General features: G+C 54.4%; 1 protein-coding gene across 2 annotated transcripts in view; it reads left to right on the forward strand.

Annotated features, from left to right (window-relative positions):
- Window positions 1–15,000, forward strand: part of AHRR (aryl-hydrocarbon receptor repressor) — a 79,925-nt gene that overhangs the window by 33,027 nt on the left and 31,898 nt on the right. For both annotated transcript variants that reach the window (XM_041731475.1, XM_041731476.1), the window contains one exon: window positions 1,920–2,020. In XM_041731475.1, coding sequence (XP_041587409.1) covers window positions 1,920–2,020 — 101 coding nt within the window. The remainder of the gene's footprint in view (window positions 1–1,919; window positions 2,021–15,000) is intronic.

Consider the following 15,000-nt stretch of genomic DNA (forward strand, 5'->3'; position numbering starts at 1 on the left):
ACTCTGCCTCTGGGGGGTGTGGGTGCGGCCTGGCCCATCAGTTGCAGGGGCACACATCCCACAGCACGGTGATGTCACTGCACCGCGATTCCCCCACCCTGGCTCACACCTGTGGGCGTTGTCCCACCCCCACGGGGGCTGTGGGGACCAAGAACAGGCAGGCGGGATGGTCCCCCTGCCCTGAGGCTGGGGGCAAGGAGCTGTTGGAGCAGGGGTGAGGGAGGAAGTGACCCCTGCAGTGCTGTTTGCTCTGAGGGAGGCTTGATGGGCTGCGTGTGTGGGCAGGGGGCCCAGGGGGCACCAAGGTGGGGTCCTGGCCCTCACCGAGCCCCAGCTCTGCCCCCCGTGGCCGTGAGCCCTGCACTGTGGGGAGCTGTGGCCTCCCTGGTGTGGCAATAGGACAGGACCCTCTGGGGCCCTTGTGATGTCATCTAGGGGCGGGGTGGGGAGGGATGGGACGAAGGCTTGTGCACTCCCTCAGTTATCCCTCCTGTATCTTTCTTGGCCTTTGGGGTTATGGGGTCAGCCTCTGGCATTCCCTCGGGGGGCTTCTCCTGGGCGCTGGGGGCAGAGCTTCGGGCTTCCAGACGGAGCACTGAGTGGACAGGGTGGCTGTCAGGGGGAGGGTAGAACAATGCACCTCCAATCGTCATGGCTCAAAGCTCAGGGTTTTGCAGCTCTGATGACCCAGCTTGACTGCTGGTGAGATTTCTGTGAGGAGGAGAGGAGCCGGCCTATAGCCCTACCTGCCCCTGCACTTCAGCCCCGGCAGCGCCAGGCCTGGCTGCTCCTGCTCCCTGGACACACCTGCCTTCTGGGCTCATTTCTGGAAACATTTAGTGCAGAGAAGGAGCATCCAGTGCTTATTGGCTGCGGGCAGGCAGTTGATAATGCAAAGCCCTCTGACAGATGGCAGGATGGGTGGCCAGAGACCACAGGCCACGATGTGCCACCATCTGTGGGGCTCTCCCAAGGGCCACCCCCTGCCTCTGACACTTTGTCCCCTGGACACTGGGCTCACCTGCCACGACAGGACCCTCTGCGGGGGGCAGGGTGCGCCAGCGGCATGGTGCAGCTGCTGTGGGGTGAGGGTGGGTGACGTCCGGGCGGCCCCGACAGCACAGCACCCCAGACCCACATGTCCTAGAGAAGCTCAGTATAGCTTGTTGGTTCTGAAAGAGAGAATGAGGGAGACCGACCTGGCTGGGTTTTCTCTCAAGAGCAGAACACACGCAAGGGTTCCATCTGCCTCGTGTGGAGCCCCTTGACCCCGATGTGCCCTGGGAGGCTCTGCCCACCCTGCCCATGCCCCGCGGTGGCTCCAGGGCCCTTGCCTTGCCCCAGGGGACCCTCCGCAACTCCCCGTGCTCTGCTGGGATGTGCATGACATCGTTGTGTGACCTGCATGTCTGTATGTCTGGGGTCTTCACCCCAAAATGGAGATTAAGCCATACGGGGGCCAGGGATTGGGGACACCTGAGCCACGCAGCAGGCCTTCCTGGGACTTCCTTTCCAGTCCTTGGGGACTGCTCCACAGCTGGGGTCTGCGGGGGGCGGAGCTGGGGGCGTGAGGAGGTCACATGAGACCCTGGAGGGTGGTCAGAGTTGTGTCGACCAGCAGTGCCAAGTCAGGGCATCTGCTGGAGCTTGGGTCTCCAGAGAGGGGTCTGAGGATCCTGGGGAGGGGGCTCCTGAGGTAGGGCTTCAGGGAGTCAGGCCCAGGGTAGATGGCCTGCTCTCCTGAACACCACCCTGGTCTCCCAGCTGGCTGCCCTGGCTGTCCTGGTGCACCCCAGTCAGCTAGGAGACAAGGCTCTGTCCACTAGGGTGGGCAGCCAAGACTAGGGAAGACTCGGGAGGGCAGGTGGGTGTGGAGCCCAGAAGGGTGCTGACAGCCTTGCTCCCTTCTTGTCAAACAGCCGTGCAGAAGTGCCCACGGCCGCCAGCGGCCAGTGCCCAATCCCCAGAAGATGGTCTGAGCGGAGGGTCCGCGGTGCTGGAGGGACGGCTGCTGCTGGAGGTAAGCGCCGCCCTGCCCCGCGATCACACCCCTGTCACGTCATGCGGTGTGGCCATCTGTCCCTACCACGGGTCCTCGAGGGACATGCTGCAGGATGGCCCTAGGCGCAGCACAAGGCCTAGCAGGTGGGATGTAGGGAACGATGCTGACCTTTCTCCGTGCACCTCAGATCCGAGTGTCAGTCATTCTGCAGTCTCTGCTGTACTCATCGGTGGAAGAACCTAATAAACATTAAGCACGTTTTGTTTTTAACTTAATGACAGAGAATTGCGCTCTGAGCATCCCAGGGTTGGCAGTTGTGTCCACGGGCCCAGGTGTTGCACACAGGGCATCAGGGCTCTGGGTCAGGCTTCTCCCGAGACGGGCTCTCCCGCCCCTGGCGGCCGCGAGGGCTGCGCCCTGTCCCACCCTGTCCTGTGGTTGGCTTCGCAAGGGGCACAGGAGGCTGAAGCAAGACGGGGCGGCCAGGTGGAGCCCTCTGGGCTGCGCATGGAGCCCTGGCCCAGGAGGGTGCACTGTGAGCACCCAGTGCCCCCGAGGCCGTGCTCCCCGGGCGGCCTCAGGGCGGTGGGCCCACACACCCCTGCTGGCCTCCTGGGACCCCTGCGCCAGGCCCTTGCCTCCAGCCCCATCTGCTGGGCAGTTCTGTCCCCTGGCGAGCATCCTCCCATCTGTCGGGCAGACGTGTTGCAGGCCCAGAATGGTGGCTCATCGGCGCCTTTCACACTGGTGACGTGAGCTTGCCCAGAGCCCGTAGGTCCCTTTCATGGGTGCCCTGTCTCACCCCAGCCACTGCCCTGCACCATCCCCACAAAAACATCTCCGGGGATTGCTGTCCACCAAGTGCTCCCCCGTGGGTGCCGTGCCCCTCAGGGAGGACGGAGGCCAGAGATAGCCCCCAGGTGCGCCCTCCTGCTTCTGACTGCCCACTCCCTGGATGTATCCTTGGACAGCGGCAGCAGCTTCCCCTGTCTGTATGTGAATTCCTGGTTCTCAGCTGTTTGGCGAGTGGGCTGTGTGTGTGGGGGGGCGGGGGGAGAATGCCCCTAGGGCACCTCAGCTTGAGAAGTCCTCACTCTGCATGACCTGGAGGGAGAGGGCAGGATGGGGTGCTACTATGTGCTGGCGGATGCGTGAACAGATGGGACACATTGGGCTGGTCGGAGGGGCCCGGGATGCCTGTGCCTGGAGTCTGGGGGTTCTCATCCGCCCACCATCACCCACCACCCATATGGCCCCGTAGGGACCCCCATGGTCCTGCAGAGCTTCCACAGCCCCCCAAGGCCTTCACCCCTGCTGGGGTGGTTGTTCTCATGAACATCAGGAGCTTATAAATCACTTCCTTTAAAAAAAATATGAGGAAGTTCATATTTGTGTTTAATCTCCATGAATATTCAGTATGGGGGGGCGCCTTGGCCCCGTCCTCGAGCCCCGGCTGGTCTGTCTGTTTAGAGCAGAGCATGGCTTCTTTTTTTTTTTTTTTTTTTCAGAGCATGGCTTCTAGTGACGGGGAGCTTCTAGAAATATCATGGTTTCCAAAGAGGATTTATTTCCATACTTCATTATTTATCATTTTTTTGGAAGCAGATTCTCAAAAATTAATTTTTCCCCTAAAGTTGGATTTTTCTGTCAGTGCTAGTGAGCCTGCAGCTGGAAAACATTGTGCCAGCTTGACTTTTACTCTGGGCGAAGGATGACTGCCTTGTTCTCCTTCTATTTCGTGTTCAAAATCGAGAGAATAGAATCTTAAACATGAATCTTTGAACTGTGTCCCAACTATAAACACAGAAGCATGTGTTGTATGTGCACAGAGCATCCCATCTAGTGGAGCCCAAGGGACTGCCCCACGTGTGTCCCTCCACACGTGTCCTCCCCTCATGTCCTCCCCGTGCATCCTCCCCATACGTATCCTCCCTGACGTGTCCTCCCCCATGCATGTCCTCACACACATGTCCTTCCCCACATGTGTCCTCCCCACGTGTGTCCCTGCACACCCCCTCTGTGGGTCCCCGGGAGCTCTCCTACCCTCCATCATAGACTGAGTTTCCCCTGGGGCATCAGGACGTGGATGAGCCACAGTGGTCCCCACACGGCTGAAGCCTTGACCCCGGGGCCACAGCCCCATGCCTGTCACTGGACCAGTGGGTGTGTGTTTGGGGAGTGACCCTCTGCGATGGGCCGAAGCTGCAGATCAGTTTGCCCTGGCGCAGGGGACTGTCCCCCACCCCCCATTCCATCTTGTAGACTGAAGTCTCCTTCCACCACCTCTTATAACAGGTTCCCTATGACCACAGAAGTTTCTGGAGTTCCCTTGGATTGGAAGCAGGCTAGGTTGTATGGGGAGGGTTCTTCTCACTGCATTTCTGGTGTGGGGGTTCTAAAACTCCAGAATCAGAGACTCTTTTTGAAGTTTAAAAATATTCCCTAACAGCAAAATAAACAAATCAAGCCACAATAACAAGAAAATCCAGCTTTTATTTCCAATCTTCAATCTCTTAAAGACAAACTGGAAAAAATGAGAAGTTTATGGCAGGCTTCATAAATTCATAAAAATTTAGAGCTGGCATAGACTTAAAAGGCCTGTGGTCTAATGTCTGCTATTTTAAGATGAAGGAACCAAGATTTGGAGCCGATAGGGGTCCCGGGTCCCGCTGAGGTTGGAGCAGGGCCTGGTGTTTCCTCGTCACTGGTTACTACTTGTGCACCCATGGCCCCTCTGGAGGCCAGGATGGACGGCACGTTGGCGAGGGTTCTGGGCCCGGGGTGGCAGGGCAGGAGCGAGGTGGGGTTGGCAGCTTTTGGGAACACACATAACAGGTCACAAATAGCAGTGTCCTGGGTTTCTATTCCTACTTTTAAGGTGGGCCGTAGTGTTTGGTGTGGACAGGTCAGCATGCTAGCAGGAGCTGGAGACTCGGGCCGTCAGGGGCCAGGCTGCTGACCACCCGCCCCTAACTAGAGTTCAAGAGTAACGTGGGTACGTTTTCTAACACTTATTTTTAAGTTAGTGCATGCTAAAATTAGTTCCTTTCGGCGGTAGGTGTGGCTACGATCATAATGAGGACACAGAACCATGCCCAAATTTCCCTGGGGCTTCCCGTGTGTGGCACCCTGGCCACTCCACCAGCGTGCTCCAGCCACTCTGGGCTTCTCAGGATGCCCAGGGCTGGGCCCTACAGCAGGGAGTTTGGGCGTCAGCAGGATGTGCAGCTGAGATCCAGCCACGTGGCTGCATATAGTGTGCTTGTCTCATCATCCCGTGGTGTGGACTCGTGTCACTGGCTTGTCCACCTGCCTGGTGAGGGAGAGTTCAGCTTCCAGGATTTGGTGTTTATTTATGAATAAAGCTGCAACAAGCATCCACATGCAGGTTTTTCTATGAACATAGGTTTTGTTTTTGTTTGGGTAACAGCTCGTGTGCGGTTGTGGGTTGTGTAGTAGGAGTGAAGGAGGCGCGGTGGTCCACACCCTCACGACCTTTGATGCTGAGCGCCTTCTGGGTGCGTGTGCCATCAGTAGAGCCCCTTTGTGAGCAGGCTGTTCAAATATTTTCCCAGTTAAAAACATCAGGTTGTTTGCACCCTTACTTTTGACTTCGGAGTTCTTTATGTATCCTGCACACACGATCCTTACTGAGTGTACGATTTGTATGTGTTTGCTTCTAGTCCGGCTTGTCTTTTCATTATCTTGAATTAATGAAATTTGAACAAAGCCCAATTTGTCAATTTTTTAAATAGATCATTATGCTGGTGTCAAGTTTGAGAACTCTTTACATAACCTAGGTTGAAGAGATTTTTAGTTTATGTTTGCCTCCAAAGTTTTATAGCTTCATGTTTACATTCAGCCTATGGCTCATTTTTCGTTAACTTTGGTTCAAAGTGTGAGATCTAGGCTGAGATAATATCGTTTTGCATATTAATATCCTCACATTTGGCCGAGTTTTGTGTCTGTTTCTGGACATTGTTCTGCCATTGATGGTGTGCACGACCTTTCAGGAAATAGGCACTAGCCTGCCTTCGTCACTGCCGCTTTAGAGTAAGTCTTGAAGTCGGGTCGTGTGAATCTTCCAATTTTTGTTCTTTTTCCAAAATTGTTGGGACGCCTGGTTGGCTCAGTGGGTGAATGCCTGCCTTCGGCCCAGGGCATGATCCTAGAGTCCCGGGATTAGGTACCCTGCATGGAGCCTGCTTCTCCCTCTGCCTGTGTCTCTGCGCCTCTCTTTCTCTCTGTGTGTCTCACATGAATAAATAAATAAAATCTTTAAAAAAATTGCTTTGGCTTTTCCAGGTTTCTCTGTCTTTCCATATAAATTTTAGAGTTAGCTTGTGGCTATCTACAAGTTCCCACTGGGATTTGGACTGGGATTGTGTTAAATCAGTAGTAGATCAATCTGGGGAGAACTGACACCTCCTCCCAGCCCCGCATACCCGTAGGTCTTTTACTGCTTCCTCTGTGTCTGAGGCGAGGCATGGAGACCTGCGTGTATTGTTAGATTTCTACATAAGTATTTTCTGTTTCTGTTATAAACAGGACTGTTATTTAATTTCAGTTTCTATTACTACATAGCAATACTATATTCCAATACTTTATAGAAATCCATCGTTGTATAGAAGTAGAATGCCACGGATGCCTGGGTGGCACCCTCAGGGAAGCGTCTCCCGGGGCCCTCGCTGCTCAGCAGGGCGCCTGCTTCTCCCCCCCCATCCCCAGCCCTCCCCCTGCTCGTGCTCTCTCTCCCTCTCTCTCCCTCTCTGTCAGATAAATAGGTAAAATCTTAAAAAACAACAACAAAAAGAAAGAAATAGAATGCTATAGAAATGACATTTTTCTAGGTTGGCTTTGTAGCTATGAATTTGCTGAATTCACTGGTAATTCTTGGACCTTTTTTTGTAGATTCTGTGGGAATTTTTACACAGATTATCCTGTTGTCTGAGAATAGAGGCAGTTGGTATCTACTTGATCAGTCTGTACACTTTATTTTTCTTGCCTTAGTGCCCTCCTGGGGCTTCCTGAGCGACACAGAGGACAGAAGACATCTCTGTCTTGTCCCTCGTCTCAAGGAGAAACCTGCAGTCTCTCAGTCTTACATATGATATCAGCTTAGATTTGTTTTTCAGGTTTTGTTTGTTTTGTTTTTTGCAGCTGCCTTTTATCAGATTAAGAAATTTTCCTCTAGTCTGTATTTTCTGAGAGTTCTCATTACCAATGGATATTAAATGTTGTCCAGTGCTTTGTCTGCATCTATTGAGATACATGACTGTGGCTTTTTCCTTCCAGTCTGTTAATATTGTGAATTACATTGATCCATTTTCAGTGTTGGCCAAACTTTGCTAGCTTAGGATAGATCTTATTTCTATGTTGCTGGATTAAACTTGGGTTATATTCTCTGGGGATTTTTGTGTTTGTGTTCATGAGAACCATTTCTGCAGTTTTCTTGTAGTGTCTTTGGTTATGAGCACACTGGTGCAGGCCCCGCGCAGTTCCCTGAGAGTGCTTCCTTCTCTTCTGTCACTTTCTCCTGAGATGTTTGTGTTCACCAGTGAATCCACCTGGTCTGGGAGTTTTCTTTGTTAGGAAAAAAAATTTTTTTTGAGAGCAAGCTGTGGGGGAGGGGCAGAGGGGGAGGTAGAGACTCTCAAGCAGACTCCCCTCCCCTGAGTGTGGAGCCCAACTCAGGCTTGATCCCACAACCCTGAGGTCAGGACCTAAGCTGAAATTAAGTCAGATGCTCAACCAACTGAGCCACTCAAGTGTCCCTCTTTGTTAGATCTTAAACTATGGATTCAATTTCTTTAATCAATGTAGGACTATTTAGTCATCTGTTCTAGTGTGAATTTTAGTAGCTTGCATCTTTGAAGAAGTTGGTCCATTTCCTCTACTTTCTTGAACTTGTGTGTCTAGAAGTGCTTGAGGTTTCCCATTTTGTCCTTTTTATGTCTGTAGGTTCTGTAGCTATGTGTTCTTTCTAATTCCATTGGTAATTTGTGACTTCCATTTTCTTCCTAGTCAGTTGGGCTGGAGGTTTATTCATTTTATGGATTTTTTTTTTCAAAGACATGGCTATTGGTTTCATTGATTGTTGCTATCAACTGAATATTTGTATTCCCCCCCCCCTGTTCAATTAATATAATTTAAATTCATATTAGCCTGGAAATCCAATGTGAAGGTGTTAGGCAAGGCCCTCAGGAGGTGCTTATGTCATGAGGGTGGAGCCTCACAAATAGGATTTAAGCCTTATAAAGTGGACCCCGGACAGCTCCCTTGCCCCTTCTGTGCCCTATGAGGTTAGAGTGAAAAGTCATCCCTGAACCAGGAAGTGGGCCCCCACTTGACCTCTGTCACTGTGTGAGGTGTTCTATAAACATCAGTTATGTACATCAAGTTGGTTGATAGCTTTCAAGTCTTTTATATCCTTACTGATTTTCTGTCTGGTCTCAACCTGAAAGATAAGTGTTAGCATCTTCTCATATAATTGTGGATTTTTGTATTTCTCCTTTCAGTTCTATCACTTTTTGCCTTATGTGTTTGGAAGTTCTGTTGTAGGGTGCATACCCATTGAGGATTATTATGTTTTCTTCATGAATCAACCCTTCTATCATTACCATTATGTAAAATGCTCCTTTATTCTTGGCTATTTGCCTTGCTCTCAAGTCTACTTTATCTGATACTGATATAGCCACCCAAGCCTTCTTTTGATTACTGTTTGCTTGTCATATCTTGTTCTATATTTTTGCTTTTAATTCATTTATATTGATATATTTGAAGTGTATGGTTTTCAGCCACTTAGTCTGTATTAATTTGTTATAGCAGCAAGAGGAACTAATTCAGACTGAGTCTTGCACCCTCATGCGTCCTGTATTGGCAACAGCTGCGTGGGCAGTGAGCTTGGCCCCTAGGATGTCTCCTTGAGTGTGCATTGGCCATGCCACCTGGATTCCCCCATAGTCATCATTGGGCCAGGGCAGCAGTTTCTATCACAACCCTGCTCAGAGCCACCACTCTGCCTCTCTGGGCATGTTCCACACACATACCCCTTGGACTAAGCAAGGACCATGTCAGGCCACACACAGAGGTGGGGTCCTTTCCCTATGTCTCCTCTGCAGGATTTCCCCCATACCTGCTCCCTCCTGGGACCCTCTTCCTGGTTCTCTGGCTAGAACTCTCCTGTTTCTTTTGGAGCTTATCCACCACTGCCCTGTGGTGGATCTGTGCATGAACACATGGTCAGGGTGGAGAGAGGAGAGAAAATGGGGTTCTGAAGACCATGCCTCTGATCCTCACAGAGGGCACAAGGCTGGGGCACTGGCCTACACACACCTTGCCTTCTGAGGACAGCTTCTTCTGAGGACAGCAGTGACCTGAGCAGGGTCTGAATGTGGCTCAGACAATAGAAATGTACTCTTCAAGCTGTGGTGTCCAGGAGTCTGAATTCAGGGTCATGGGGCTGAAAGCAAGGTGTGGGCAGGTGGGTTCCTGCAGATGGCTCTAGGGGAGAGTATGCCTCCCTTATGTCTGCTGACACTCAATCTCCCCTGTGTTTCTGTCTCTCTCATGAGGACAACAGTCATTTTGGATTTAGGGTCAATTGAAATGACCAATTGAGAGTGTCCTTAGTCTAATTACAGCTGAGATTCCTGCCCAAATAAGGTCACCTTCACAGGTTTCATGGGCACATGAATTTGAGGGCTACTATTCAGTCCAGTCCAGCTGTCCATTCTTCAGGGAAGGGGCCTCAGGCTAGAATGCAGGTGAGGGCAGGAACTAAGGCCTCTCCCACCTCTGGGACCCAGGCCCTGAACTTCTCCTGAAGCCAGAGCTCAGCACTGTGTGCTGGGGCTGCTCTGAGCCCTGGGGACTCACCGGGTCCTCGGCAGCCTCAAGAGGCAGATGTTGTCATTGTGACCATCTTAGAGATGGGGAAAAGGAGGCACAGAGTGGTTCTGTAGGTTGCCTGCTGTCACATACTAGGGAAGGCAAAGCTGGAACTGGCCCCACTGCATCTCCCTAGGGGACTCCCTCCAATGTCCCTGTGGCCCCATGAGGCTGGCTGGTACAGGGCTGGTGTTAGCTGGAAGCCTGTCTCACTGCACACCTGCAGGGCATTTTGGGGGCTTGTTTCAAGCCTCAAAGCCTTTGGGGATGGCTGGATGGGGTGGCATGCATCAGGCCTTTCATTCCCGCTGGCATGACCGCAACAGGAAGGTGGAGGGAGGGCACCGTGGCTGGTGGGGCTGGGTGCCTAAAGGACACCAATTCTCATGGCGAAACCTGCATCATAGAGGACTTCCTGCAAGCATTTCACACCAAAGATAAGACGGACCATCAGAACCCCAAGGGCAAAGGACCCCAAGCGTCTGATGCTTCAAAGGGAAGCCTGGCTGGGCTGACCCAGGGAGGAGCATGGGCCAGGGTGCCCCGAGCCCCAGGGTGCACTGCGGGGCTTCTCGGGCAAACCAGCCCTCATGGGAGTTCAGAGGCCATGTGGCGGAGAGTCCTCGTGAGCCCAGGTGCAGGGACAGCGGCGGCCCGAGGGTGGCATAGGCTGAGAGGTGAAGCTGAATGTCAGTGGTTCCTTCACCATTTCACAAAGGCCTCAAGACCTAAGTAAGAGAAATAGCTATGGAAACCATTTGGAGCAGGGTGACTGGGCACGCGACCTGCAAGCAAGGAGCTCACAGTCCAGGGTGAGGACCCCCGTCCTCAGGGATGATTGCAGACTGAAAGGCAGAGCACAACCAGCACGAGGGCGCCTGCGGTCCCAGAGAGACTCAGCAGGCATGTGGCCTTGCCATGCTGCAGGAGAGGGCTGGGATCTGGGAACCTGGCGGGGGGTGGTGGTGCCACATACCAGCGGCAGACCCCAGCTCAGCCCGCGGCATGGGGAAGGCCCGAGTGGCTGTGTGGAGCCGGACAGCCTAGAAGGACCCACAGACACTCACGTCGGGGCTGTCCCACCCAAGCTCTCGGCTCCGTTGTGGCTGCGGAGCTTCCTGGTGGCTATCCCCACCCACAAGGGGGTCATAGACCCTCCAGGCCAGAGGCTTACTTGGGACTCAGGAGGAAAGACAGCTCGGGTGAGCAAGGGAGACAAACCAAGTAGCTGGTTTTGGGCACCTCCTCACAGTGGCCGTGCAGTGGAAACAGGTGCCACAAAGGGAATATTCAGAGGTTTTGGAAAGAGCTCAAGAATTAAAAGCATGAGAGCGAACTTAGGAACCATAGAAAGACCCAGAGTTGACGCTGAAGGGTCACTTCAGCTTCTCTGAGAAGGAAAGGAAGCTAGGTGTAGAATATGGGCCCCGAGAGGCCCGCACACTCCAGTTCCAGAAAGATCGAGGGCGGGAACTGTCCAGGAGGGTTTCCCAGAACCGAGGGCTGGGTTTCCGGCCCGAAGGTCCCTGCGCGCAGCCAGCACAGCAGATGGAAAGGACCAGGGTGGCCATCTTTCTGGAATTCCACAGCCCCAGTGGCAATGAGAAAATCCTAAATGCTTCCGGAGAGAAGGAGCAGGTTTCAGGCGAAGCACTGAGCCCCAGGAGTCCTGGCCTCACCTGGAAGGCTGGAGGCTGCAAGGCCACAGGGAAGAGCTTCAGAGGAGGGAGGACAGTGATGTGTCCCACCTGGGACCGCAGGCCTGCTGGGCTGTTTCTCTCCTGGGTGCTTCCCTGGGGGGTGTCCACAGAGGGGGTCCCTCTGTGATGTCTCCCTGGTCTCGCGCTCATTGTGCCTTCACAATCAGATAATAATTTGGCTAAATATAGAGTCTTAGATTCGAACTCCTTTCCCTCATTGGAGACGGGGTCCGTTGCATGCAGCTTCCCGTGGTGTCTGCGGCCCCGTGTCTGGGGGGGGGGGGTCCGAGTGCCCCACTTGCACCTGCTGAGGGCTGGGCACTGGGCTCTGGACTCCCAAGGTCCCTGCAGTGCGTGTGCCGTAGCCGTTGGCTGCATGGCCTGGATCTTCCATCCGACGGTGCATTTCTGTGTCCGTCACTTGCCATCTGTCCACTCCCGCTCTATCGTCTGGGGCTGCTCTTGCTCAGATGCTGGTGCTTCCTCTTCCTGTCTGGTCTTCCTCCCCAGCCCTTCAGGGGAGGACCCTCCCTGCGGCCATGGTGCCCGCGTGTCCATAATCCACTCCCTGGACTGTGAGCTCCTTGCTTACAGTTTCATACCTAGTATTGTCACTTGATTCATTTCTAACATTTCTTATTCTTACTTCGTTTGCTATGTTTTGCTTTGTTTTGTCTTATCTCCTGAAATGTATATTCTTTAAAATTCACGCTCATCTCTGTCAGGAGCCCCATGTGCTGCTCCCCTGGTGAGCTGTGCTAAGGCAGGCGGTGGCTCAAGGAGGGGCAGGGGTGGTGGCCCACCAGGAGGCGTCCCTGGGCAGACTGCACCCTGACTGCCCCCAAACCCAGCCCCCTCCTCAGCTTCCCACTCCAGCAACAGCTTTTCTGGGGCTCCTCCTCTTATCTCCTGGGCCTGATTTTGGGAAGAAGGAGCCAGAGCCTATGCTGGCCAGGAAGCCCTGCGTCCACATCTGACTGAACACATGGCCAGGAGGGAACATGGAGGAAAGCTGATTGTGTGCTGTGTCCTGAGCTGTAGGTTGCAGGGAGGGAAGGGGTTCCAGCCATCGCAGGCACTCCTGGGCCTGGGGATGGTGACTCCTGCGGGGACTGTCCAGGGGACCTGCCAGGATGCTGCAGGAAGCCAAGGGCTACACTGGCATGGCTTCTGGACATGTTCCCAGGACCCTGAAGCATAAGCACAGAGACTTGTCACCTTCAGGCCATGGCTCTTCTAAAGAAAGACCTAGAAACCCATGCTCCCACTGGGCCTCATGACCCAAGAACCTGCCCAGAGCCTGTCACCTTCTGCAGCCCCTGCACTTGGTACTGGCTGGATTGAGAGACAAGTCCCCAGAAACACAAGCTGGGAAGAATAGGCACAAAACCCCAGCAAACTCATGACCAACAGTTGGGGTTGCTGCTGCAGAAAGGGGGACACAGTGGGTGTCGACCTGGACGGCAGGGCAGGGCTGTCAGGTGTGGGGGATGGTGTAGGAGCAAGGGTCCCAGCCCATGGAGGGGACTGCAGCTTGAGGGGTGCTGGGATTGGGGCCTGACTCCCCAGCCAGGAGCAGGTGCAGGGCCGCTCCCCACACCTTCCACCTGCTCAGGCTGGCCCTGTAGGTCAACTGGCTTCCGAAGGGGTGGTCTTGTGACCACCTGTGTCCTGGACTTTGAAGGACAGCAATGAAGGACCCAGGACAAGTGCCAGTGGGCTGCTGGGGGCCCGTGGCAGTGGTGGGCTGAGGACCCCACGACCCTTGAGAGCATCCCCTGCCTCGGTGTCCCTCATAGGGCGGGCTGCAGCTCCTGGTCCACCTCCTGGTCTCCAGGCTCTGCTTGCCCTTCAGTCCTCCTACTCTGAGAAATCAGCCCTTGGTTATCTTCCATTGTGCCTGCAGGACCCATATTCCAAAGCCCCTTTCAGTTTTCTCTAGGAGTTCAACAGAGGCCTCCAGCTGGGCTCCCTGCTCCCACTGCAGCCCCTCACCTCATCTGCTTTGGGCCCAGGCCCTGTGACCAGCCTGACAATGTACATGAGACATCCCAGGCTGACCCGAGGGCACTGCATGCCGGCTCATGCCCCTTTGAAACTTTGCCCTGCCCTGGCTCATGGGGCTGTGCCTTCTACCCACTCAGGGGCCTCCCTGTGGGGTCAGAAGTGATAGCTCCTGGCCCCATCTCTGTGGATGGATCAGGTATTTGGGACCTGAGTGGGCCTGGCCTCTTTGTGGCTTTTAGCTCATTAGGACTCTGAACACCTCCCATCTATTAGCCCATGATCATCTACCTTTAGCCCCCCACCATCCACCATGAGCCCCCAAAGTCCACCATGAAGCCCCGCCATCCACCATGAACCCCCCAACGTCCACCATGAGCCCTGGACCATCCATCTTTAGCCCCCAACGTCCACTATGAGCCCCCTACCATCCACCATGAGCCCCTCGCCATCCCCACCATGATCCCCCAACTGACCACCTTTAGCTGCTGACCATCACCATGAGCTCCCTACCGCCTACCATGAGCCCCCAACCAAATACTTTTAAGCCCCTGAATATCCACCCTGAGCCCCTGGCATCCACCATGAGCCCTCACCGTCCACCATGAGCCCCCCATTGTCCACCATGAGCCCCTGATGTCCACCCAACCATTCACCATGAGCCCCCGACCGTTCACTACGAGCCCCCCACTGCCCACCATGACCCTTAACCGTCCATGGGCACTGGATTGCCCTCACTGCTTAGTGACCAAGTGTTCACTCAGGCCCTGCTCTCCCGGGGGTCTTGTAGGCTCAGACACGCGTGTCACAGGCCCTGCCCCCACAGAGCTCCCAGTCCCTGGAAAGGTCCCCAGCACAAGGTGGGCCTCCTGGACCAGGTCCTGAGCCGGGTCCTGGTGGGGAAGCCCCATGGAAGGAGGAGAGCTGGACTCGTCAGATCTCTTGTTCACTCACTCATTTTAATGTTTTCATCTGTGAACCCTGAGAAATTGTAGCCCAGAGTCGTCAGGTGGAGTTCTAGGGACTATGAGAAGGGTTGGTGTTTGGGAGGACCTTGGGGCCAGTCCTGGGCCATCCTGGCTTCGTAGGGGAGCAGCTGAACCTCTGGGAGCCTGAGAATATGCCTGTAACCTGGGCTCTGGGGCGCCTGGTGGGACCCTGCCCTTGTCCCGTCTCAGAGCGTGCCACCCGGGGGCCTGGGGACTGCCCACCAGCACCCTGGCTCACACCCCAACCTCGCCTTAGGAGGAGGCCACCCGTGCCCACCTCATCTGCAGGCTTGGCCCTCGTGCCCTCCTTCCTGATGGTGGTTTTCCACCAAGAGGGCTTCAGCCCCAAGCTACCCCCTCCTTCCTGCTGCTCAAACACGGTGGGGCATAAGAGGAAAGGGGGCCCGGGCTCTCC

Source organism: Vulpes lagopus, chromosome 17, assembly GCF_018345385.1.
Source record: "Vulpes lagopus strain Blue_001 chromosome 17, ASM1834538v1, whole genome shotgun sequence".
Lineage (NCBI taxonomy): Eukaryota > Metazoa > Chordata > Mammalia > Carnivora > Canidae > Vulpes > Vulpes lagopus.